The sequence below is a fragment of the Lepidochelys olivacea genome, assembly GCF_965140295.1.
Source record: "Lepidochelys olivacea isolate rLepOli2 genome assembly, chromosome: 19".
In the NCBI taxonomy this organism is placed as follows: Eukaryota; Metazoa; Chordata; order Testudines; family Cheloniidae; genus Lepidochelys; species Lepidochelys olivacea.
The window spans coordinates 7203698-7222013 of NC_140429.1; the positions used below are offsets into that span (position 1 = coordinate 7203698).

General features: G+C 55.9%; 1 protein-coding gene across 8 annotated transcripts in view; it reads left to right on the top strand.

The window, feature by feature from the left end:
- Positions 1–18316, top strand: part of HPCA (hippocalcin) — a 20539-nt gene continuing 2223 nt past the window's right edge. The window contains exons 1-4 of one of the 8 annotated variants that reach the window (XM_084652478.1): positions 1–134; positions 3070–3102; positions 14052–14449; positions 17191–17296. In XM_084652478.1, the coding sequence (XP_084508604.1) occupies positions 14072–14449; positions 17191–17296 (484 nt within the window). In that variant the 5' untranslated portion in view covers positions 1–134; positions 3070–3102; positions 14052–14071. Of the gene's footprint in view, positions 135–252; positions 379–3069; positions 3107–13385; positions 13484–13512; positions 13654–14051; positions 14450–17190; positions 17297–18316 lie in introns of those variants that run through there. The other 7 variants (XM_084652475.1, XM_084652476.1, XM_084652479.1 and 4 more) reach the window with 7 other exon arrangements.

The window sequence follows — 18316 nt, forward strand, 5'->3', positions numbered from 1 at the left end:
CCTGACCCAGGGAAACGGGGGTGGGGGGCAGGCGGCACCGGAGCCAGCCAGGCCACCCCAGGCGCTGGGCAGGGCACAAGGCAGAGCCCCTCTGCTCCGGAGTCAGGGCAGCTGCCCCCCGGGATTTGTTCCAGGTGGGACATTCCACCCCCCCCTCCCGCTGCATCTCCCCCAGGTTTGCAGGAGTCCGTCCCCCCCCACCCCCCACAAGCCGCCCAGCCCCCCCCCAGCCCCCGCCCTGAAGTTGCTAAGCTCGTGCATTGTAGCCCTGCATGGAGCGGCGGTCGCATCAGCTGGGATGCAGCGCTCGGGCGGGCACTAGGCTGGAGCGCAAGGGGGGGAAAGCAGCGGCCGCCGCTTCTCCTTCTCGCTGGGCAGGTAGGAAGCAGCCCGCGCTCGGCTTTGCCATTTTGATCGTTGCAGGGGAAAAGTTGTTGCAGCCGGGGGGGCGGGGGGGGGTGCAGGGAGCCGGGCTGGGGGAGGATGTGGGGGGGGGATGCAGAGGCAGGGAGCCGGGCTGGGGGAGGATGTGGGGGGGGGATGCAGAGGCAGGGAGCCGGGCTGGGGGAGGATGTGGGGGGGGATGCAGAGGCAGGGAGCCGGGCTGGGGGAGGATGTGGGGGGGGGTGCAGAGGCAGGGAGCCGGGCTGGGGGAGGATATGGGGAGGGGGAGGTGTCCTGGTGGTTGGTCTTGCCCCCTTTCCCCGAGGGGGTCGCCAGCTCCTGCCGTGCTGGGGGTCTGGAGACAGGACAGGCGGGGCCCCCGGGTCCCTTTAAAAGAAATCAAACGCTTTCGCCGTAGCTGCAGCGGCCAGTGGCTCTGCAGAGCGGGGTCCCCCCACCCCCATGGCGCAGGGGGTGGATTCCCCCCGCCCACCTCTCTGACCCCCGGCTTCGAGACCTCTCCTGCCTGTCCTCTCCCGGGCCCGGAGCCAGCGGTCCCGCTGGAAGTGCGTGCGATGGGGGGCGGAGGGGGGGCTCAGGGCCGGGGGCGAGCCGCCTGCATTGCTGCAGCGGGACTCGGCTGTTCCTAGGGGCGAAGCCCCCGCCCTCCTCGGACGGCTCCTGTGCCCCTCCCCGGCAGATCGCCACTGACCCCCCCCCGCAGCTCCGGGCTGCCGCGATGCCCGGGGCAGGATCTCCGGCGCTGAAGCGCCTCTTGCCCGCATGCTGGCGGCGGGGTTCCCCGTGTCTCCTCCGGGGGCTCGCCGAGCTCAGGCCCGCCTCCCCTGGCGGCTGTGCGCCCTTCTCCCGGGAGCCGCGGGGAAGCCGGCGCTCCAGGCCCGGGGTGGGGGAGTCGGAGGCTCCCCGGGCAGCAGGAGCTGAGCGCTCTGCCCTAGCCCAGGGGGCTGCTCTGAGCTAGGGGGATCCTGCTGGGGCGGCCAGGCTTGGCTGTGCTGGCTGGAGCTGGGTCTCTCCTGCCCTGCCGTCCTTGAATGCTGGGGGAGTGCCCCGGTTCCCTGGCTGCTCGGACCCCCAGCCCCCTTTCTGTGGGGGCAGGGTACCATGCTGGGCAGGGCAGTGCACCCTTCCTGCCCCGCCCCTGTGCCATGCCCTTCCCCGCTGGGCCAGTTCAGCCCATGCTGGGCCAGGTTCCTGGAAGCCGGCAGGGCAGCGGGGCTGTGCGCCCCTTGCTCCAGACCACCACTGTTCCCTGTGTCGTTTGAACCAAGGCTTCATTGCTTAATGAGGGAGCAAATCGCCAGCCGGTGCCAATCCGGTTTGAGAGGAGCATGAAGCAGAGCGTCTGGGAGAGGGGGGGCGTTGGATAAAATACCTTGGAGAGCAGCCCAGCCCTCCTCTGCAGCAGGGCTTCCTGGGTGCCGGCATCCATCTGGCCTGCTCCCTCCCCCCCCCCTTCGTTAAAGAGAATAACTGAGGCGATTCAATCTCTGGGTAGCCCCTGGTCCAAGCCTCGGCACCGCTTCTGCTTCGCCTGCCGCCTCGAAGTGCGTGTACGCGAGCGCCGTGCTCAGGAGCAGCCAGCTGGAGAGCCCAGGTGCCCCGTGTCACACTGGGCTCTGCCAGGCTCGTGTAGGGCAACTGGCGGAGGCAGGTCAAGGAGCTCTCGGCAGATGAGTCTCCCGTGTAGGAGAAGAGGGGTTGGTGCCCCTGCCCCTGAGGATCTGGAGGCCCAGCTACTGCAGAACCAGCAGGGTAGGGGAAGGGCCTGAAGCCTAAATAATGGCCCGTCAAAGGGCTCTGTGGATGGAGACCCTCCCTCGGGAACTCAGAGGGATCTGCTCCCTGGATGAGTGATACTGAGTGAAACAGTCTCCTCTGCTCAGAAACGGGACTAACTCGGGGGTGGGCTTTTCAGGGATTAACCCTCACTTCATGCTCCCCTTCCATGGGATGCAGACGCAGTCTCATGCTGAGACCTGATCGACGTGTAGGTTGAGTTATTGTAACGCGGGGCTGCCGTCGAAGACCACTGGGGGTGGAATGCCATGGCACACCTGGCCGAGGGTGCTGGCCATGGGCAGTTTGTCACGCTGGGGTGGCTGACTGCACAATCTTCCTGCTTTGCCAGGCGAGGTGCTGCGATCTGTCTGTAAGGCCTGGGACGGCTTGGAGAATGGGCCCCTTTTTCCTGTGTGCTAATGCCATGGTGGAGCTGTACTCTAATCACAGTCCCCGGGCTTGTGAGTTTGGGGCAGGGAGCTCTCAGTGAAGGCTCCTCTAGAATCGGACACCCTGTTGGCGGCTGGCTGTGTCACACCAACCCAAAGCCCAGCTGCTCAACAGAGCATTTTGCCTGATGGGCTGGGAGTAAAGCATGCTCTGAGCCGGTGCTAACCCATGGGGGTGCCCTAAGCAGGAATATTTTTGCCTCCCCGATTCTAAAACAGGCAAGTTCTTAGTATAAAAAGTGAATCGGGGGCCTCCTTGAGCTGCTCCGGGCCCTAAGCAATTTCTTAAGCCAGCTCTGAGCATGCTGTCTATGTAACTCTGGGGCCCAAGTCCATTACACCCAGGCTGCCATGGGACTGGCTAACTTGGATTCAGGAATCTGGTGTCTGTGTGGCCAATGGATTACTGACCGTCCCTTTAAATTCTTATTTCCAGCGCCTGGATCTCCTGTCCCATCTCTGCTCTTCGGTGGGTGAGTCGAGGATTGACTCCGAGCATTTTGTGTCTTGTCTGTGGTGGGGATGGGTAGCTCATGGAGGGGGTGTGAGGAGGTAGGTGTGTGCGCGTGAGGGTGTATGTATGCATTAAAGATGTTTAAGTGAGGAAGGGGGTTTTTGCAAGAAAACTGCTTCTAGCAGAGCCTAAATCATCCTCCCAGGGCTGATTTCTGCAAGTCCTGGGCATCTCCCAGGGTGCTGCACATTCCAGTGCTAGATCACTGCGTCCCACTGCTCGTGCAGTGAGCAGGCTTCTTGTATACCTAACCCCCGGAGGTGCTTATTCACTGACTGCATTGAAGGCCTCGTTCGCGGGTAGGCTGTTCCCTGGGCCGGTGCTCAGGAGACGTGGCCGGGCAGCACAATTCAGGGGTGTGTTCTGAATGGCAGTTTGTTCTTGGCTGGAGGTGATGGGGCTGGGCGTACATGTGCTGAGCAGCGGCAGGGCCGTCTAATGTAAAGAGCATGAGCTGATCCCTGCTCGGAGCAGACGGGCTGGGGGACTGGACAGGAGGGACTCTAGCAGAGAAGTGGGAGCACAAAACAGCCATGGGGAGGATCCGGTGGTTGGCCGGAGTATAAATGGGCTAGGGTTTGGCAGGGTGTCTCAGGGAATTAGGCACCCAGATGCCTTTGCAGTTCGGTGGAAGTCTGATTCCTAGGTGCCTTGAAAAATTCCAGCTGGAGCGGGCTCTGTTGTCTGCCCAGTAGGTTGTTCTGTTGAGCCGCACTGGGGTTAGGTGCAGAAAGCTCGCAGGTGCAGGCAGGGAGGAGTCCAGGAAAGGTGCTGAAGTCCCAAGCAAAGCACCAGAACCGGAAAAGGTTCTGTGGAAATCTGCCAGACTCGTCTCTTCGCTCTCCCTCCAAACAGAAGCTGGGAACAGGGCAGCCGCATGGGCAGGCTGAGCCTCTGGTCTGGGCTGGAGCCTGCTGAGCATTTGAGCCTTCTGGGTTCTCGCTTTGCTCAGCCCACTGCAGCTGTGGGAGGGTTGCAGAGCTGATGGAAAATCCTGACATTCTGGTGTCTGTGCAGTCAGTTAAAGCTGCTCTTTAGTGTTTGCTTCGCACAGGGCAGGGAGAGGGGAGTCGTGTGCTGAGAACCCGCTGGGATTCCTGCTCCTCCCAGAGCACTGGGAGGCTAGGTGCTCTTGTGCCGAGAACTGGGTTCTAGTCCCAGCTCTGCGGTTCAGCCAAGCCAGCCGTCCTCTGTGTGTGTCTCTTCCCTCCTCTATAAAACAGGGGTGGTAACACTGCCTCATCTCCTAGGAGGGGGCTGAGGCTGACATCTCGGACGGATGTGCGTCCTTATCGGCCCCCTCTCAGGAGCTGTTAGCAGAGACCCACACATGCGTTTTGCTCGCTGAGACCCGTCTCTCTGTGTGTGCCTGGTGTCTGCCCCTGCTCTGGGAATGGGCACTACCATGAGAGGCAATGAGGTTGCGGGACATGGCAGTGGGGGTTGAGGTGGGGCCGGAGGAGAGTGTGGAGCATAAAACTGACGTTGGAAGAGCCTACGGGATGGCAGAGCAGGATCTGCAGGCAAACAGGAGCTGGCTTTGCTGGGATACAAACCAGCCTGCCTTGGAACTGGTTCCCCTTTGCCCTCCATGGCTAGTGAAGCGCTTGACGTCTGTTATCTCGCTATTCCCCTTCCTACCCCTACAGCACAGCCACTGCTTGTGTTTCCCCTCCACAAACGGGAACCTGTCTTCGGTCCTCCCACCTCCCCTCTGAATCCTCAGGGCAGCTCGTTGGCATCTTCCGGCCTGACCTCCCTTGGGTGGATGGGGAAAGGTGGCTGACCCAGTCTGCAGAACCTGAAGCCGCAGCAATCCCCTTCCCCTGATTAACGCCTGCCTGCCTCAATCTGTGGGGTTAGATTCCTGGGACTCCAGCGCCAGGCGGAGGCTGTAAAGCATCGTTTAAATATTGATAAGAAGGCAGGCAAAGCCGCTCTTCCTGCATCTCTGCCAAGCTCTGCGTTTCCGTCCTTCACTTTGTCAGTGCACAGAGCTGAAAATAAACCTTCTCTCGAAAGGGAGCTGACCCAGTTCTGTTAAAGCTTCAGACAGGAGAACTCCCATCCCAAGCAGAGCTCTGTCCACGCGGGCCAGGTCTCCCCAGGCCAATGGGGTATTTAGCGCCTGTTCTAACTGTGGCCTAATGAGTTTTCACCCAATGGTTCCCAAGCCTTGTAGGTTGAGGCTCCAGCTTTGGGAGCATTCTCCAGCAGTGCTGGTGAGGACTGCAGCAGTGTGAATGGACCAATGGCATCAGTGTTCCTAAAATTGCTGGGATTTTCCACGTGGTCATTCTAATCTCCAAAGCATGGGATTTCCATTGGGTAGGTTCTGGTGGGAGCGTGTTTTGTGTTCGGCGAAAAAGCCAGATGCCTGCAACATCCGTAAGACGTAAAAGCTGAGTGAACTTTAAAGAGAACTGTTCATCTGATCCTATAAAAAAGGAAACAAAAAGGCCCCAGAATGCCATGCTCTGCAGTTGATGGGCAAATCGCCTCATTAATAGTGGAGGGTGGAGAGGAAACGCAGCAAGGTGTGGCAAAACGTCAGACATGTGTGCAGATGACCGTTATTTCGGAACCTAGAGAAGATGATCCTCAAGAAAACTCCAGAGGGACCTAACCAAGCGAGGGGCATGGACCACCCCATGGAAAATGAAATTCACTGTTGGCAAACGCAACCACGCGTGCTGGAAAGAATAGTATGGATGTACGTCGTGCTGTCTTCTAAATTAACCGACACAGACCCTGCACATCTCTGTGCATGGTGTAATGAGAACCTCCGCTCTCTGTTGTGTAGTGCCGGTGAAAAAGGCAAACAATGGTCAGCTGTATAAGGAATAGGATCGAAAAGAACATGGGATAATGAGCAAATCAGTTACTTTAAATGGGCCATAAATCCTCATGCTTCTTGGCACAATCCAACCCCTAACTGACATCTGGTTATGAACAGCAGGGCCATCAGTTAACCACATGCCTCCAGCACTGGAATCTGAATGATGGGCCTTTGGTTCAGAAATATTCAGAAAGAGATCAAAGGGCAGCTCCTCCGGTGGGGGAGAGTATCAACGGAGAGAGGCCTGAGCACAGAACCAGGAACCAGGAGTTTTTCCTGCCTCTGATATTGATTCCCTTTGTAGCTTTCGGCCAATATGGAACAGGCTTTGAATGCTGGAGTAAGCCTCTGGCAAAGGAGATGATCCTGTTGCCAAGGGGCTGGACTGGGAAGTGGAGGCTTGGTTCTGTTTCTAGCTGTGCCACCAATTTGTTTTGCAACCTTGGGGAAGTTCCTTAACCCCTTGGTGCGTCAGTTTCCCATCTGTCCCTGCCTCACAAGGATGCCTGAGGGCTAGCGAGCTGACTCTGTGACGCACTCTGGAGAGGAGATGCATGCACAAGCAAGTGTAACAAGTAGTGGATGGCGATTGTGGTGTCACGCACCCGGGCCGGTACAAGGAAGGCAAGAGCTAGTTCTCACTTGTCCTTCAGGAACTGGAATGATGGAACCTCCTACTGGAGTGGTTCCCTTCTGCACGCAGAGTTGGAGTTCTTTGTTCCGAACTGAGGACGGCTCAGGGGCTGGGGGTCTCTGTCCTTGTCCTGCAGTAGTCCCTCAGTTCAGTCACCCCACCCAAGGGGCCTTGAGATCTTCAAGCTTAGGTCAGGCTCCTGTTCTTCCCCAGCTGGATTATTGATCCCGCTTTAGCCAGGAGTGACACCTGGCTAGTGCTGCACTATACGGGAAACTGCACTGTCGAGAGCTGCTTAAAAATAAATGAACTGAAAGCGTCATAATGATAGTAAACATGGCTTTAACTGTTGGGAAGCTGCCATCTGGACAGTCAATGTGGGTCAAGGCATAAATCTTATCTCCCTGTTGAAATGAATGGGGAAGCGGAGAATTGGAAGGTTGTTGTGAATTTAGAAAGAAATAAGACTTCATCTCTTAACAACTTGGCAGTTCTCTGAATTCCTCCCCCTCCCCCAACTTATTCCCCTGGCAGCTGCATTTCCTAGGTATTGTTAGTCCTGCCTCAATGCAGAGAGGAAGGACTGGATTGCCTCTTCCAGCGCTGGCTGGTTTATTTCTGGTGGGTGATCCAAGCTGAAGTTTGAGTCAAATGGCAAGCTCCCGTTGAGACCCCAGCCCATGTCACTTCATGATGACACTGAACCAGTGACGGGTGTGCCTGAAACTCTTTAAATTCCCTTTCTCCCTGTATGCTCTTGGCTGAAGAGCTACCAAATATTCAGTGAGTTGTGAGCATTCCTCTCAAATTCAGCAAAGGGCATCGCAACCCTGGTCCTCCTGCAATGTGAGGACTGCCCCGCACCCCATGCCCCTAAACTACATCTCTCTGGATCACGTGATGGAGATCCCTGCCCTGGGTTGGCTTGCAGAAACCCAAAGTGTGTCCCACCCTGATGCATGGGAGGGGGTGCAAGGAGGGAAGGGGGGAAATTGTGAGGGGCTGGCTCTGGTGGTGCTGAAATCATCTCTAAATTGTGATAATGAAGTGGGAAAAGGAGATCTGTGGTACCAGATTCTGAATGGAGGAAATTCCTGTGGTAAGAGGTCCCTGCATGGATTCTGAATGAGATGCACCCATGCTCCTGGCCTGAATTCATGTTCCTCTTAAACTAAGGGGCAAACAATGAGAGAGACCATCCAAGCCCCTGCTCTGCAGGACATGGTCTTTCTTCCTTCCCTGTCCCCGTAGGTCTGCCTGGGCTTGTTTCCACCACCTTATGTACAGGTGTACGGGCCTCTCCTCTATCACTGCATCCAGCTCAGTCATCTGGGCGATGACTTTCTGAGCTTTCCAGTCTGCTGAGTGCATGGAGCTTCGTGTCTCCTGCTTGCTCTGTGTCTCTGGCAAACAGCTCCGGCATCCTCCTTCATTACTTCCTAATTGAACAAGTGGCTCATTGAGCTGGACATTCGTGGCGCCTTGGAGAGACGACGTGGGCACTCTGAGTGGAGGGAGCAAGGTTAGAGAAGCCAAGCAGGCAGGAGCTGACGTGGCTGGCTGGCCCACTGGCTCCCATGCTGGCGACTGTTCAGATCACACACCTAGACGCGCTGCCCCAAAGATTCATGTTAAATTAAATGTACAGAAAACTAACTAGGAAAAATAACTCTTTTCTCTAACCAATTAATAGGCCCCAATCTCCCCACCTCCTCTCTCATCCACCATGGAGTCACTGGGGCTTCTGTGGGGAGGCAGAGGACTGCCTGCGTGGAGCTCCTTATATGATTCTCCTCATGCCCTTGGACCCTGATCCTGCAAACACTTCTGGCCAGATTTTTCCAGCGCTCAACTCCCATTGTTCTCAGCGCTGTGGCACTCACAGGAGTAGTCCTGACGTTCAGTGGGACTATGTGTGTGAATAAAGCTACCCACCTGCTTGAAGTGGCTGCAGAATTCAGCTCAGCCCAGCGATTGCTTCCTTTACAACCCATGTATACAGCATAGCCCCGCAGATCCCCGCCCAAGTGATGCTTTATCTCTCCTGGGGCTGCTTTTATTTTTTTATTTTTTAAAGACAAACCCTTTTAGTGATTGCAAAATGTAAAAAGCATGTTCAAACCCCCTCTGCACTGCGCTGGGCAAACCCCGTATTGCGGGAAAGCCGCCCAACCATACACAGTTGAGGTCTGCAGGACAGAGCCAGTCTAACTGCATCCTTGATATCATTTTCCTTGTGCAGCTGTGCTTGAATGGCACATTGTGCAGCCATCGCTGCTAGAAATAGGCGGAGAGGGGAAATGAATATGCTCAGAAAAGCCTTTTCTCCCTGTCTCCCCCCCCCAAAGGAAAGGACTGGGTTTTTTTTTTCCTCTGACAGATTCTAGTTTTAAATCCTTGAATCCAACTGGGGTGGGAGGAACACTGCACATGTATTCTATGCTCTTTTCAGGTAGAATTTGTCAGACTGACACCCCCCTCAGTATTAATATGACAGTAACGCCTGGAAACCCAGACTGAGATTAGGGCCCTAAAGTGCTAGGTGCTGTACAAACACCTAGTGAGACAGTCCCTTACACGGTACTAGTTACAGTGTAACTAGACAAGGGGAGGCTGGGAAACAAGCGCAGTGATTAACCAAGGTCATGCAGCAGAGCCAGGAACAGAACTGAGGTCTCCTAGCTGCCACACCAGCACCTTATCTGCTAGGCCACCTGGAGAACACTGGCAACCTCTCGCACAGAGCTGCTGCTGGCTCCGATTGTATTCCGCTCGTGCTCTTGTGCGGGACAGACCAATGTAAACAAACTGGCAAAATGTGACTGTAAACATCAATATTTAACTGAGCAGTTGCAATAAGCTGAAACCGGGACGAAAAAGCTCATCCACGTTGGGCTAATATTAAAGACTTTTAACTAAGTCGCTGATTTGGCATTTTAAAAAAACCTCTGCTCACCTTCCCCCAGAGAGTGACTCTTTGTGAGGAAGGAGGTGGCCCATGAGGAGTCATGCTGTGATGGATTTGATAGTCACCACATTCCCCTTGGTGACATCTGCAAGAGCCTGTTCTTCCAAACAGCTGAGACCCAGAAGTGGGCTCACCCACAGAGTGGGACATCTTTGGCTCAAAGTGAGTCTGATCTCACGTGCCTTGCCCACCTGGACCCCCTGGGAGTCATGAACACCCAAGAAATTAAGACTCAGGCTTCTCGTGATAGGCTTCTTTCACTTAGGGCTGCCTCCCTGGCATCTGTCAGTCGCAGAATGGAGAGGTGATAAATGGGACCAACATCCTCCTTTTAACAACTTTGGGTTCAGCTTTCCAACCCCTGGTCCTTGAATGGCGCCAGTTGACATTGCTACTAGGCAAATCAAAACACTGACTCATGCATTTGCTTCCCTTCAAGGTTAATGGTTTTGTTGCGTTTAAAACTCTGGTCCTGTTTTCCTCCAATCTAACCTTACACCCAATTAGCTTTGCTTAGAAATCTGTCTGCTCCCTGCCTGGCTCTCCTCTGGAGAGTCTGATTTTAATAAGACACGCCAGGGTGTCTTTTATGGCCAAAACAATGCTGTCTTGACAGCGAGTAGCACTTAGCCTATGGTTCTGTGTCTAACAGCCGCCATGGCTCACTGTCATCAGACTATAATACGTACTCTGTTGGCTCGTTGCTTCCTTCAAGACTCCCCCGTGGAAAGGACGCATGGTCGTCTCCTCTCCAGAGGATGCTCTCTGCTCTTTGGTTCCTCTTCATCTGCCTACCTTGCTGGTAGAACTGAAATTCCTTGCTGGGAAATGGGCCGGGGGGGGGCACTCTGTTTCCTTGGATTGGTTCCGTAACACCTGACTTAGGTGTGGCTTGTCAGGAATTCCCTAAAGAGCCCAACTGAGTGGAGATCCTCTGTGAGGAGGCGGAGATGTGCAGCCAGAGGGAAATGCACCGACCTGATCTCCCCTTTCACGTCCAGTCTGGGTTATAAATGCCAACACTCTGTGTTTCCCCAGCGCCTTTCATGGGGCAATCTCAACACACTGCACAGCCGAGGGGAGCCTCCCAGATCAGTCAGTTTCACCCTCATTTTGCAGAAGCTTTGAATAAATGACTTGCCCAACCACTTACGGTAAATTGGCTGCAGACCTGAGAAGAGAACCCAGCATCCGTGAGCGTCAGCCATGTGCCCACCCCATCGCTCACGTTGAAAAGACTCTGTATCCCCAGAGCTACCTGAGTGCTGTGACTGGTCCTGCTGCTTGTGCCCACATGTCAGGGGCTCGGAATGGTTGATTGCACCCTGGCACTGGGAGGGAAAAAGGCTAAATTTAAGGGTAATTACAAGAGGCTGCTTAAGTTTCCAGTGAGGAGAATAAAAGGCTCTGGCTGCAGAGAATGGACAGAAAAGGTCCAGTGGGAGGTAACGAATCCAAGTGTTTCTGTCGCACTAACCAAGGAATCGCTCACTACACAGCAAATGGCACTTGCTTCCTTTGATCCTTGGTGCAGTGTTAACGTCTCAGCTTCCTTATTCCAGCTCTGCGCTAGTTTTAATCTCTGCTCCCCAGAAGCGTTGGTCTGTTCTCTGCACAGTCTCGGGATGTTGCGCTCTGTTCTTAGAAGCTCCTAGTCAAGCTGGAAGGTGGGGTTGGGGGGAGGGGGAGTAATGGGGATTTGGAGAAGAGCAACAAAAAGGATTGAGGGGCTGGCTAATGGGGCTAGAATTCAAGGAGCCGAAGAGGGCTAGCATAACCAAATGACCAGGGCGTGGGTGAGGGAATCATTTTGGGTGGCTCCAGGCTGTTTTCATCCTTATCCCTTGTGACATGTAGGCTGACTACCAAGGAGGTGGGAGCAAGTGGGTCCCTAGCAGAGATCAGGGTCTTGAGTCTTTTTCTTTGTGGGAATTTTCCCTTACTCCACAGGCCCTTGCTCTCCAGGCGCGCTCAGCGGTTGGGGTCTGGACTCCCCCTCTCTGGGATTGGCAGCCTTCTCCGAGCAGAGCTTGTACCTCCTAAGCAGGGTTGATCTGTTTACAGGGCTTTGGAGAGTGACAGTGGCCATGATTAATTACTTGGAAATCCCTGCGCTGCCCAGCCCCTCGCTGGTCCCTCTTGCACAGCGGGCAGGGGGATGGCAAATGGCACATGAGCATCCCTGCTGGCTCACCAGACGCAGGCCTAAAGGCAAGTGGTTAATGGGGAGGGGAAATGGAATTAATTCAATGGCCTTCTGCCCTGTGATCTCGTGTCTCTTTGACTCCCTGGTGCCCGCAGAACCCTGCTTCTTGGGCTTGGCTGTGCAGATTTGATTGTTAATAGGCTGCCAATTAATATTCAGACGAGGGGGTGGAATGATCTTGGGGTTGCTGCTGCCAGTTTGCTCTGGAGCTATGTTACGCCTGTGCTTGGCCTCTAATGACTGTCCTTACTCAGCGCTCCTCTCCTCCTGGCGCCCACAGAACTGGCCTTATTTGTATTGCCATGTAGTGCCTGGAGCCGGAGCGGCTACAAGGATGCTTGTGAGGCTGACTTGGAATTGCTCAGGGGAGTGAATTCCCAGGATGGGGACCATGGAGCAAGCGAGGGGCTAAAGCCACTGCAGGGGCTGTCTTGTCTTAGGCATGATGGCTAAGGGCTTGTCTCCATGGCAGGGTTAGCTCGCGTGTTGCCCCAAACTTCACCCCCCCCCCATTCCCCCCCAGAAATCTCTAGCTCCAATTAAGTGGTGCTTTAAGCTCAAGCCAGCCGGCCCATCAGGGGGTGGGGCGAAGCTTGAGTGTGGCTTTGATGAGTGGTGCAGTGGGGGGCCCCAGCTACAGGCTACAAACTCCAGTTAGTAGCCCTGTGCCGTGCGGTGCGGCCTCTGTCTCCTGAGCTGGGCCGAGTGGTGTGATGGAGCGAAAGGGTGTGATGGAGCCAGACTAGGACGAACCAGCGCTGAGGGCTGTATTGGTTTGCTCGTGGCGATGGGGCTGAGCTGTGTCCCTCCGCTGCAGTCCCAGTGGCTAATGTTTGCATGGTCTCTTCCTTAGTGTAGACAGGACCTGAGAGTCCTAAAGCCAGGGCCCCCCTGATGTGCGGTTTAGGAGGAAGCACTGTCCCCACTAGGTTATTCAGAGCACTAAATGCTATCCCCCTCCTAACTGGTCCCAGCAGCCAGGGCAGCGATTGGCGCTTCGCCACTGGGCATTGACAGCTGCTCTCTTGGCAGCTGCATCGTGCACCAGCTCCAACTTCGGGGTGAGCTTTGGGGGCAGGCATCTGGAGGGGGGTCTAGAGAGCGTGGGGGGACCGTTGGTGAGGGCTGCACTGAAGAGACAGAATCTCACTCTTCTGGCCGCCTTTAGGTGAGGTGCCATGGGCCGGCTCTGCCTCCAATGGGGCCAGCCCTTTGGGTGAAAGGCAGGAGATGCCCTCGGTGGTCTGGGCTGAGAGGTATGGAAAGGATCATTTCCCCCTCCCCTGTGCATCAGCGCTTCTCCAATCTTCCCCCTGCCCTCCTGGTGTTTAGACCAGCCCAGCAAAATCTCTGCCTTAGCTACTTGCAACTTTGAGAGTTGCTTATAATTAGAGTTGCCGTCCCGCTGCCCCATTCTCTCTGCCCAGCCCCGGGAACGCCTGGTGTGAAAGGCGGCCACATAGACGCCTCACCTTCTTCCTAAAGCGCCTCAGCCCGGGGCCTAGTAATAAGTCAAGGATGATTCATGCTCCTCCCACCTCCGTGCAGAAACCTCCCCCAGCAGCAGCTGCTCGAGCTGAGCAAACGCTTTCTCTTTTCTGCAGTGGAGCCGATGAGGGAACCTGGCAGCATCCACGGGCCTGTGGTGGGTCGTTGTGGGATGACTGCTCGGTGCGCTGGCTACTGCAGGTGCAGCTTTCATGACTGGGAAGGAGACGGACAGTGTCTCCAGGGCTGCCTAGGGGGACGGGAGCTTTCTGACTCCATGGGGCAGTGAGGTCTAAATGGGCTCAGCGGGGTCGTTTCCTGCCATGGCTGTGTTGGGGGGCATGGTTCCGACTCAGGCAATATTCCTTCAGGTACAGTCGTATTTGAGTGAATCCTGACTTGCTATATCTAGCCCCAAACACTGTAGAGCCCCACTGTGCTAGGCGCTGTACAAAACCAGAACGCTGCGCAGGATGCTAACCAGCTCCTGGGTGGGGCAGTATCTGAGTGGCACGGCTAGTGCCGAGTGCTTTGCGGGGCTGGTTTAGATGGGGGAGTTGTAGCATTTAAGGTCAGAAGAGACCATTCTATCATCTGGACTGACCTGTAGAACAGGCCAGAGCATTTCACCCAGTATGTCCAGTATTGAGTCCCCGATGGGTGCTCATAGCTGGGGAAGAAGCTGAGCTACCCACCCGTGAAGGGTGCTGGTAGTTGGGAGAGGGACTGACCAGATCTGCCTCTCATCTCTTTGGCTCCTGGGGCCCAGATTAAGGCTGTGAAGTGACCATGGGGAAGCAGAATAGCAAACTGCGTCCAGAGATGCTCCAGGACCTGCGGGAGAACACTGAGTTCTCGGATCTGGAGCTGCAGGAGTGGTACAAGGGCTTCCTCAAGGACTGTCCCACCGGCATCCTGAACGTGGAGGAGTTCAAGAAGATCTATGCCAACTTCTTCCCCTACGGCGACGCCTCCAAGTTTGCCGAACACGTCTTCCGCACCTTCGACACCAACGGGGATGGCACGATCGACTTCCGAGAGTTCATCATCGCCCTGAGCGTCACCTCCCGGGGCAAACTGGAGCAGAAGCTCATGTGGGCCTTCAGCATGTATGACCTGGATGGTAATGGCTATATCAGCCGGGAGGAGATGCTGGAGATCGTGCAGGTAACACAACCCCCCCCCTTCCCCAATTCCCTCTTCCCTTGGCCGTGTGGCTTCCCTGTGCCTGGGCTTCAACTGGATGAGCTTGCAGTATTGCCCTGCCTACGAGCCTGATCCAAAGCCCATTGCAGTCAAGGGAAAGATGCCCCTTGATGTCAATGGGCTTTGGATCAGGGACTCAGCTAGCTGAGACCCAGGCATCCACGTAGGCCCCTTGCACTAGGACATGCCCCATAGGGAATAATCCTGCATTCTGCCCAGGGAGACGGGACTAGCTTGAATGGGGCCAGTCCTCCAGAGCCATGCACCCTGACTAGTCATACGCCCCAGCTCAGAAGGGTGAGTGTATCTCCTCCACCCTGCCATGGTGTCAGCAACCAGCCAGGGTGCAGTGCAGCTGGGAATTGGATCAGATAGGTTCTGTTTGTCCCAGGGGCTAGCACTGCTTAGGGGGCTAATGCAGGCATGTGTCTGTCAGCCATGGGGATGCAGGGACCAGGTGGGATTCAGTGGCTGGAGGATAATGACATTTGGGAGGATGGAGGGGTGGGGGCTGGATTTTGTAAGGAGGAGCAGATTCCCTTCACAGGCTTGTCTTCCCAGGGAATGGTGGGGTGTGTACGTACTTGCTTTAACAAGGGCCGGGCTGGGCTCCACAAGGCATCTCCTGAAAAAGCTTGTGTTTCCTGATCTCCTTCTTTGGTCTGCTGGCCCCCTCCTCAGCCTGTGTCCCAGTCTCTCTCCTCTGAGCAGTGATGCTGAGCGGGGCAAGAGCAGACCGAAGGGTTGAATTTAATGGGGGTTAGAGGGTGCGGGATGGTGAGCCGGACAGATTAGCAGAGGGCAGAGTGTGAGGTGACTGCCCGTCACGGGTCTCTTGCCTGGCTCTGAGGAGCAGCCTTCTGGCAGGGCTGGGAGAAGGTCACGCTGTCCAGCCCCCCAAGCTGTGCCCTCTGCAGGTGGAGGCTGCTCAAAGTCTCCCTTCTCTGATGAAAAGCCAGGATGCTGCCTGTCAGTGGCATCCGCTTTCCACAGGAACAAAGAGTGTTGCAACCAAAGCAAGGGACCGGCCTCTCACCCAAACTGGTCTCTGCTGCTTTAGGTCCCAGGCGAAGGGATTTAAAATCTGCCCTAGGAGCGCAGGAGTTGGTACGTTGACAGCAAAAACTCCCGTGCCGATCGGGGAACCGTGGCTTTGAATCCAGGGTCGAAGCTAATGGCTGACTCCGTTTTCCCACTGAGATGCAGGAAGGATCAAGCTGGTCCTGGCAGGGCTTAATGCACTCACTGCCACGAGCCAGGTGGGAGCGCGGCAGGACGCAGGAGCCCAGGACACTCATTGCTCGGGGGGCTGGGGAGAAGTGAAGCAGCTGAAAGCCAGAGCCCTTTATACTGAGTCTCTCCTCTGCAAATCAAATCCCTGCAGGGCCTAAGGCAAGGAGTAACTGGAACGGGGGAGCAGGGATGGAAATGGGCTTCTTGGCTAGGGGATTTGGCATTCGGGAGCCCCAGTGCATATGTCTCTAGGGGAGAGAGGAGACCCAGTTGTGCTCCACTGTCTGAGCATAGGAGACCTGACATGAGGGGCTGCGGTACCCTGTGCACGAACCACTGCAGGGAGTATAGTCGGCGGTCTTGTCCCAGTGTCAGATGGACACAGAGATCTGTTCAGAGGTGCACTGTCTGTCTGCTTCCCATCATCCTAGGAGCAGCCCTGGGCGGGTCTGCCCTTTCCAACAGCAGGAGCCATTAGCTTGCCCACCTGTGCTGGGTAACCCAGCCCGGGTCATGGGGATGCTGCCCCTCATGTGAGCCAAGGTCCCGCAGGGGAACTAGCTGGAGCCCTCCCTAGCTCCTCTATGCCCTCTGCAGCTGATAGTTGGTTAGCGCAGGGTGTTTTCACCGTAAATCGAGCTGCTGGGGCCAGCCCCCTCCACTCTTCACAAGTGCAGCCAGGCGCGAACTACAGCTGCCCTGCTAGGAAACAGACTGGCAGTTGGGCCCCATTCACCAGATCATCCCAGTGTCCATCTGTGGCCTTGTACGAGGGGCCGCTTCTGATGTGGGACGTCCTGATTGGCTGGGGGTGCAAGCTCCCATCTGTGTTGTAAACAGGAGAAAAGAGCAACTCCCCTGAAGAGCCACGCCCGGGATGTAACACATGCCCTCTGCAGAGCACGCCATGACCAGGTGTCCAAAGGGCAGCCAGGGATGGCCCTGGGGGAGAGGGAGAGATGGGCTGACTTAGTCTAGGCTCGGTGGCATGGGGGGGGGGCATGGGGAGCGGAGGGTGTGCTCGCCAGCACATCACTACCCTTGTCCTAGGGCTGGGTCAGCTTTGGAATTAACCACACAGCCCCGGCACTCTGAATCTTAGTTACAGATGCCTTCCTGGAGCAGCCGGGCCCCACCGGAGGAAGTGACCCAGTAGCTATTACACTGATCTTGTTTAATCAAGTCTGCTCCATTGTATTTCCCTGCTGATGTGCCGGCAGTTGATGCGGCTAACAGGCTTATTCCACTGGGTTGTTTTTTTTTTTTTTTAAATGACGCTTATTCTCCAATGTAAAACCAAAACCTGTTTGCAAAGGCAGGCGTACAAGCCCTCTCTGCCTCAACTCCGGGGCTTCTAAGTGGCTTTTGCAGCTACTCCACCTGGGTCTCACCCGCAGCACCCAGGGCCCTTACAGGTTTGAGTCGTCAGAGGTCACGACTCCCCATCTGTCCTCTTCTCCCTCCCCTAGGCCATCTACAAAATGGTTTCCTCGGTGATGAAGATGCCTGAGGATGAATCAACTCCAGAGAAGAGAACGGAAAAAATCTTCCGACAGATGGATACTAATAATGATGGTAAATGAGAGGAGATGGAGGGAGATTAAGGAAAGGTCTCATTGCTAAATCCAGGGGTCTTAGGATCAGAGACATGCAAACTGATTAAATGCATCATTTTCGTTTAGCGTGGGCGGGGGGGAAGAGACTGACAGGGCTGCTCTCCTGTGGCCATGCCATGATATAGCAAGGGCTGCTGTGGGCCTAGGGCCCTGGGTCCTTGGAGGGGCTAAGCCCAAGCCAGTGGGCTTGATTGTGTTTAAAGCAAAACCAAGAGTGGCATCAGAAAGTGCCCCCCCACCCCCACGCACACCCACAGTTCCTGGGCCCTGCAGTTAAGGCTGGAGGCTATTTGGACAGGTGGTCCAGTGGTTAGGGCACCAGGGTGCAGCTGGGGAGATGTGGGGGCAATGCTCTGCTTCGCCACTGATTCCATCACCCGGGGAAAGTCCCTTAATTTCTCTGTGCCTCAGTTGCCCAATGGGGATAATAGCCATGCCCTGCCTCAGGGGGGGCTGTGAAGACAAAGACCGTAAGGAGAAATACAGCAGCCCACTCCTGGCCCCTGGGCTCAGTCCATCCAACTTTCCACTGCCAAGCCAGCCCAGGCGGGAGAGAACAGGGCATGGGAAGATGTCTGGTGTCCACCATCTGGGGCTGTTGTCCCCTTAATCGCGGTCAGTCCAGTAAACTCTGCCCCAGGCAAGGCACTGCTGTAGGAACAGCAGCTGCACCCTCAGCAGCCTCACTGCTCTGGGGGCGCGGGTCCCATTCCCAGCCGCCAGGAGAATTATTTCACGTGGTAGGGACCTGAGCAGCCCTTTCCCCGACAGTCTCCCCTCCCGCAGTGCGGGGGGGCGCCCCATAGCTATAGAGCTGCAGTAGAGAGAGGGCAATTATGCTAAGTCGTGCTTTCTTGACTCCGGGGTTGCAACCCGCCCCCCCCTGTATTGCTAGGTTGTGGAGGGGGCTGGTCCTGGTCTGGAAAGGGGCAAGCTGACCCAGCTGTGGACGCACCAGGCCCTTTCTTCTCTCCTTTCC